The 7,674-nt window shown below is 40.3% G+C and overlaps 1 protein-coding gene across 1 annotated transcript; it reads left to right on the top strand.

Moving 5' to 3' along the window:
• Positions 1 to 3,815: 3,815 nt before the first annotated feature.
• LOC121649865 lies at positions 3,816 to 4,849 on the top strand. Its single transcript, XM_042000964.1, has 2 exons — positions 3,816 to 4,025; positions 4,144 to 4,849. The coding sequence occupies exons 1-2, from the start codon at positions 3,816 to 3,818 to the stop codon at positions 4,843 to 4,845; spliced, it is 912 nt and encodes a 303-aa protein (XP_041856898.1). The 3' UTR covers positions 4,846 to 4,849.
• Positions 4,850 to 7,674: the final 2,825 nt, after the last annotated feature.

Raw genomic sequence — 7,674 nt, 5'->3', positions numbered from 1 at the left:
AATTGTGAAACATTTTCAGAAAAATGTTCTTTAACTAAAACGTCTCTTTCATGGAAGACCTTGCAGATTTCAGCAAGACAATGCTGAACCACATCCTGCATCCATCACAACAGCATGGCTTCACAGGAGAAGAGTCCGGCTGCTGAGCTGGCCTGCCTGCAGTCCAAACCTTTCACCAATACACAACATCTGGAGCATCATGGAAGCAGAAATCCAGCAACCAAGGTCCAGGACTGTAGAGCAGCTAGAATCCTGCATCAGACCAGAATGGGACAACATTCCTCTCCTAAAACTCCAGCACCTGGTCTCCTCACTTCCCAGACAATTCCAGACAGTTGTTATAAAAGAGGAGATGCTACATGATGCTAAACATCCTCCTGGAACTACTTTTTACATACGTGTTGCTGTCATCAGATTCACAGTGAACTAGTATTTTCCAAGAAATGATAAAATGCCTCAGTTTCAATATCTAATATGTTGTTTATGTTTTATTAAGAATAAGATATGGGGTGAAAAGATTTGAAAAACATTGCAGAAAAAAGTTCTTGACATGAGCAGAAGCATGAGCATGTATAAATCATGTGATGTTAAAGGAGCGCTGTAGAAACGGCTGCTGCCTCAGTATGCCTGATCCTGTCTTGGATGGGTTGTACTGGAAACACAAATTTCCCTGAGGAATTCCAAAGGGATTAATAAAGTATTTCTGATTCTGATTCTGATGTGTGAAAAATGATAAACATCTCGCATGTAGGACCTTTGATATTTTCTTTTGATCTTGCTTCCTTTGAACAAGAAAAATAAGGTAAATGTTCTTTACTCTGAGAAATTATATATATATATATATATATATATATATATGACATTAACATCTTGAAATTATTGCAGCATCAAATAACAACCAACCTCATAATATGCAGCAGCACAATCAGGCAGAATGAGATCAATAAACATAATAGCCTCATGTTGAGGCACAAGCAAACATACATTAGAGCTACTCAGATATCAAAGCCACATCCTGTTCACTTCAATTTACACAGCTGATCCCGATAAGAACGGATGGCTGTGGTCCGATCACAGATGCACAGGGAGGACTCTGGGGACACACAGAATTTTGCACAAACTACTTTGTGATAAAATTCGGAACAATGCAATCCCACCAGAGTCTTGACAATGGATTTGTCCAGACAACAGTCAGCCTCCACATCAGAATCCACCCTAACACCATCTGATAATTAAAAAATACATTATTAGTCCAAAAGGGAAATTGGAAAACTGACATAAATGTCATGGTACCATCTAATCGATGTAAGTATAGTCAGTTGGGCTACGTGTTGTAGCTTAAGGCTAAAAACATTGTAACATAATTTTGAAAAATTACCTCTTTCCGTAAATGTAGTTGCCGTTCTCTGCGCTTGATAATTAAACGTTCATGGACAGCCATGAACAGATGACTTGTCCATCTGGGGGAGTCTAGACCAGTTTGGAAAAACAAGAGCAGGGTACAGTTAACTCCCCGTTAAAAAGCTTCCTCCTGGTTCGCTGGAAGCACCAGCACCGGCTCTAGCACCAACACTGAACCGGTTTGTCTTTAGTGGAAAAAGGGGCCTATGTCATCAAGAATTAAGGCAGCTCTGAAAGAAAAAGAGATTTCAACCCAATATAGTGCAGTGAACTGCATTTAAAAAAAAATTACTCTAAGGAAAGTTCAAGGATTCACCTTTTGTATTCTGGCGTCTTTGTGACAAAGCTAAATGTCTCTATTCACCTCACTGTTTGCTTTATTATGTCCTAAATCCACAGGGCCGCCGGAAGACATTTGCAGCTCTTCTGAAACAAAATCAGCTTTGGCAGGAAGACAGAAGCCGCTAAAGGACCCCCCCACCCCCCGCTGTCTAAAGATAACGGGAACAGTTCAGGGCTGGGGGTGGGGAGGGGGTGGGAGGATTTTAGGAGAAGGAGGTTGCAAAATTTCCTTTTGTTTGCTCAGCACATTGGTGTCTATTTTGTGCATGTATTTGTCTAGGGTAAGAGGATTTCAGGGGGTTACTGACCTGAATGCTGACCATGATTTAGGGTTACAAAATGTCCATCTTAAAATAGCATGAATTGCTGTGTTGTGCATGTTTATGACTGTTTGTTAAACAGAAGTGGCTGAATCAGATCATTGTGAGACTGACATACTTTATGACCATGGATCATTGGCTAACAGAGTTACATAACAATTACCATTTCTACACAAAGTGTTTCAGTGATGATACCAGACAGGAGAGGGGATTGTGATTGTGTAATGAAGTCAAGCAAGGCCAAACATGCAAATCACCTCTGATGTGCTGAATCTGTGGACTGCTACAAAAACCACCTTTATAAACAACAACCCTGTCTTACAGTTTGTAGTTTATTTACATTTATCTGCCGGTCCCCATTTTCCCACACTGCTCTGTTGTAAGAAGTGCTACATAGATGATGCTTTGCATGCACACTGTTGTCTTTGCAGGACAAGATTACCCCCTCTTTTGGTTTAATGAAAAAAGTAATAAGGGATCATATCTAGTAGAATTAACATTTTGACCCTTGCTACCAAGACGGAGTGAACAAATTTCTTATGCTCTTTTGTTTGATTAAAAAACAAGACCTTTGTGTCATCTTTGTGTTGAATATCCCAATAATGTCTGAGTATCTGTACTGTAATGGTGAGTAAAGAACAGACCCCAAGAATGACACATTTTATGGAAACAGAAGACATTTAAGATGGTTCCCCTGTGTAAGGGTGGATGGTTGAGTGAAACAGAGTCATGGCCTCTTCTCACATCCCAAACAATGAAGGTAACTGAGTGAACATAAGTATTCGATCAGAGGTTCACTTGAGGATCCACTTCCTGGTCTAACCATCAAATACACATTAAATCAATTTGACGAGATTTTACTTACAGTTTTTCTCTATTGCCAAAACACAAAACCCAGTACTCTAAACCAAATGACCAGTTGCCTAAACACATTTAGTAAAACTCCCCCCCTTTTGCCACAACCACAAACACAATTCACCTGTAGACACTGTTCACAAAACCCATCCCCTTTTTCTCAAAACTCAAAACAAAAATTGCCGTGCTAAAACACATTTTGCATATAACTCTGCTCCAATATGCATTGTGAAGCTCATGTGATGCAAAATGCTACCCACAATCAGCAAAACTTGAACACAATGAACATACCTGGTGCCAATCAGTAAACACAACGACTCATAATTGAAAACACCTATTGCAAATGATGTGACCACACCTATATAAGTCAGTGCAGTTTGCTGAAAGTTCAAAAACAAAAATGGATGATGAAGACAGAAGAAGAGGAGTTTGTGTCAGAGGAGGCAGAGGAGCGGGCCGAGGAGGGAGAGGAGCAGGCCGAGGAGCGAGAGGAGAAGGAGGGGAAGCAAGACAACGCATTTTCATTACAGATGAAATGAGAGCAACAGTCATTGACCACGTCATTGTCCACGGCATGACAATGACCGAAGCGGGACAACGAGTCCAACCAAACCTCAGCAGATTCTCAGTGGGCACCATTATTCGGGCCTTCAGAGAACACAACAGGTACTGTATGTAGTAGTTTTTTAGTCACTACACTAGATATTCACAGTATACTGTAGTATAGTGGAGTGCACCTACATACAGACAAGTGCAATCATGGTTACAGTAAAAGTGTGTACTGCAAGGACCATTTCTGACCAAATGACTGTTTGTTTCTCTAGAGTTGAAAGATTGCCATTTGCAGGTGGGAGGGCTTCCAGATGCACACCAGCCCAAGAGGTCCTCATTGTGGATATGGTTCGGAAGAACAATGTGATCAGACTACGGGAGATACGGGAGAGGATCATTGGTGACAATTTGAACTTTCCGACCATTGACAATGTCAGCCTGACAACCATAGACAGAGTCCTCAAGCGCCAGAGAGTAAGAATGAAGCAGGCCTATAGGGTACCCTTTGAGCGCAACTCTGGAAGAATAAAACACCTCCGTCACCAGTATGTGCAAGTAAGTACAGTACAATCCATGGCCTACAGTACTTTACATACAATACTATACTGTCGTACTGTAATGTGCTCTATTGACTGTCTTTCTGAACACCTGAAAACGCTATTTGTTTCCACAGAGGATGTTCCAGTTGGAGTCCATGGCCAGACCCCATGAATTTATATTTGTGGATGAGGCTGGCTTCAACCTCACAAAAAGGAGGAGGAGAGGCCGTAACATCATAGGACAGAGAGCTATCGTTGATGTGCCCGGCCAACGTGGAGGAAACATCACTCTCTGCGCTGCCATGAGTTCTAGAGGGCTTCTCCACCGGCATGCTGAACTTGGTGCCTACAACACTGAGCGTCTCCTCACCTTCCTAGGAGAGCTCAGAGATGTTTTGCATGACAATGACCACCTGAATGCTCGGCCAGCAGATCACCACGACCAGCAGATTCCTGGGCCAGCTGATCTTCCCATATACGTCATCCTCTGGGACAATGTTAGCTTCCATCGCAGCATCCAGGTCAGAGAGTGGTTTAACATCAATCAGCAATTCATTAATGTGTGTCTGCCACCCTACTCTCCGTTCCTAAACCCAATAGAGGAGTTCTTCTCAGCATGGCGGTGGAAGGTCTATGACCGCCAACCTTACACTAGAGAGAACCTTCTCAGGGCTATGGACCTGGCCTGTGATGATGTGGCTGTGGAGGCGTTCCAAGGCTGGGTGCGGCATGCCAGGGCATTCTTCCCACGTTGTTTGGCTATGGACAATATTGCCTGTGACGTTGATGAGGTCCTGTGGCCCGACCCAGCCCGACGACGTGATGCCTCTCCATGATTTCGGTGTCAGCATACAACATACTGTGTCAATTTTCAACGTACTGTAATAAAAGAAATCGCACCCTGAACATTGTGTTCTCAATTGTTACTGTACAGTATCTATTGTGTGTAATGGATCCTCCATGGAGTTTAGTACTCATTTTTGCATTGAGTTGTGATATTACTGCATTTTCTGCATTATGTAACTATTCCCATGAAATGCACAAATCTATAGAAAATGCCCAAAACATATTTGAGAATAAATAAGGGTTGCTCAAATGCATCCTGGCAGTTGTGAAACTGTAAAAAGAACAGTCTCACACTGTGAAAATTGTGCTTTCAATTTTTTTGGTAATGTGGTTAATGATGCTCAGTAGTGTTTACATTTTTGCAGGCCTTGAGTGGTATTTTGGTGTCAGAGTTTGCTTTTGAGCATATGAGCAACTGTTTTGGTGTGATGGGTTTGCTTTTGAGCATATGAGCAACTGTTTTGGTGTGATGGGTTGGTTTTGAGCATATGAGCAACTGTTTTGGTGTGATGGGTTTGCTTTTGAGCATATGAGCAACTGTTTTGGTGTGATGGGTTGGTTTTGAAAAGAAACTGTGAGGTTTAGTGTACGTAGCTTTAGAAAAGTGTTTTGTGTTTAGAGTTTTGTGAAAAGTGAGGGCAGTATCGTGAAATGTGTTTAAGCAATAGAGAAAAACTGTAAACTAACTTAATGTGTTAATTATGCACATTAAACAAAACTGTTCATAACTGGTCCAACAGATCCATCAAAATAAAACAGTGTCAGGCCATAAATTCAATAAACCACTTCAGATCTGAGTAGTCCTTTTCCTTTATGAAGTTTAGTTTGTACTGATGTAAGACTTAGCAAAAATTTCTTAAATGCCAGTTTTAGGCTTGTCCATTGGGGATCTTCTGATAAAATGAAGGGTGCAATCATTATAAGGGTCTTCTCTGTGGTTTAGGGTTAGGTTCTGAGACTAATCCTGAACATCTTGCCAACAGCACCATCAAAGGCTGTATTTCCATCTAAAAATGAGCCTTAAACTGGTCAAAGCCATATTTTTCTACAATTAAAAAACAATTGAATGAGTTGCAATGCCAGCAGTTTACCACACAATTTTGTTTTTGAGTCTGCACATAATTTATGGACCTTCAAGGAAGAAGGGAGCAGGTTGATCTGTGCAGCTGTAGAGATGTCCAACCCCACCGGTGATGACTCTCTGGCTAATCAACATTCTGGAGTGTTCATCCATCTTATACAAGGGCTACTCAGTACGGTTCCAAAAGGGCTGCAGTCCTGCATGTTTTCATTGTGTCCCTGCTCCAACACACCTGGCTCAAACAAATCAGTCATTGTGTAGAACTTCATAAGTATGGAAGCGATACTCTACCTTATTTTTAATTTAAAATGGATTAACAGAAATCATTGTCCTGCGCCGCCTGGGATTGCGAATTCAAATTGAATTTTGCAACATGTTTTGTGGGGCAGACATAAAAATGAAAAAGCAATGTCCTTAACGTTTTCTTTTTAGTTGTGTCATAAAATGAGCAGTTTTGAAGTTGAAAATAAAACGCAGTTTGGATGATCGATTATTAAATTTATTTATGAGTCAAATAATGCACCTATGACCTTGAAATGAAAAAGCCTTTCTACTAATGCATTTTATTTTTCAAATTTGACATTTCAAATTGAATTTTGGTACCTATTTGCTGGGGCATGTTTGGAAAATTAAATCTTAAATGTCCTTTTCTTTTTCATTTTAATTAAGTTACAAAATGAGCAGTCTTGGAGAAGAAAATGAAAATGCAGTTTGTATTATTTATTATTAATTTTATTCATAAGTAAAAAATGCAGCTATATTCTGAAAATGAAAAAGCATTTCTGTTAATCCATTTTAAATTGAAATAAGGTACAGAATCGCTTCCATACATAAGCTGTTGGATCCTTTTTATTTGAGTAAAATAAGTGTGAGTAAGCTTCTCTTTACTCTGGGTAGTTTCTGGGTTTTTGAAAAAAAAAAAACTGCATTTGAACTGCATCTGGATTTTGGACCAAACTTGTTAACTTCTTTGGATGAATTATTTGGTAATGGATGGAACAGATGTTGGACCTTTTTGAAGATTACCCTCCAGAATAAAGTATAAGGATTAGGTTCTTTCTCAAACCCCAGCTTCTCTCCCATTCAGTCACCACTTGTTCCCCTTTAGTTTTGTGGCTCTTTTTTGATTTCTCTTGTAAATTATCCTGGAAATCCTAATCATTGGTACTTCACTCTGCTACAAACAAGCTAAAGGTACTCCCCTGTCCTTTTCATCTCCACAGAAGAGCTAATGCTATCCCAGAGACAAATGATGTCAAAGCCCACTTTCACTGTCCTCAGTACCTGCTTTGAATTTTCTTTATATAACATTACATTAACCAGTTTAAAGGTGTCTGATTTTTCTGTGGGTCCAGTTGGCTGAATCATAACAATTTCCCTGTCAGTTATGTTTGCAAGCATGCTATACAAAAAAAAAAAAAAAGTGCAAAAGATCCAATGAAGTTGAGAATGTTGTCAGGGTTCATAGTATTACAATTACACTACTTAAGTTTTGCTATTTTCTCAGTGACACACCCCCTATCAACGGCTAATTCGGCATCCATCTTGCATCCTACCAATACTGTGAGCGCTTTCCAGACAGTAACTCTTGTCTCATCTCTTGCTCTGTCTATTACATACCCAAACCAATAAACAGAGCAGGTTTATTTCCACAATATTTGTCATGAATGGCGGGCGTAGGAGGAGGTGAGGACCCAATTGCACGCAGTCAGGCAGGAGGCAGAATTGGTGCAGGTGA

Source organism: Melanotaenia boesemani, chromosome 12 (assembly GCF_017639745.1).
Source record: "Melanotaenia boesemani isolate fMelBoe1 chromosome 12, fMelBoe1.pri, whole genome shotgun sequence".
In the NCBI taxonomy this organism is placed as follows: domain Eukaryota; kingdom Metazoa; phylum Chordata; class Actinopteri; order Atheriniformes; family Melanotaeniidae; genus Melanotaenia; species Melanotaenia boesemani.
The sequence above is the reverse complement of the archived record's forward strand: the minus strand, read 5'-3'. Positions and strand labels throughout refer to the sequence as shown.

What these genes read in the sequence shown, in the direction of transcription:
- LOC121649865 (XM_042000964.1), top strand. Translation starts at nt 3,816, where the DNA reads ATGGTTCGGAAGAACAATGTGATCAGACTACGGGAGATACGGGAGAGG. An exon ending in TCCGTCACCAGTATGTGCAA is followed by an intron (nt 4,026 to 4,143) that starts GTAAGTACAGTA and finishes TTGTTTCCACAG; the next exon opens with AGGATGTTCCAGTTGGAGTC.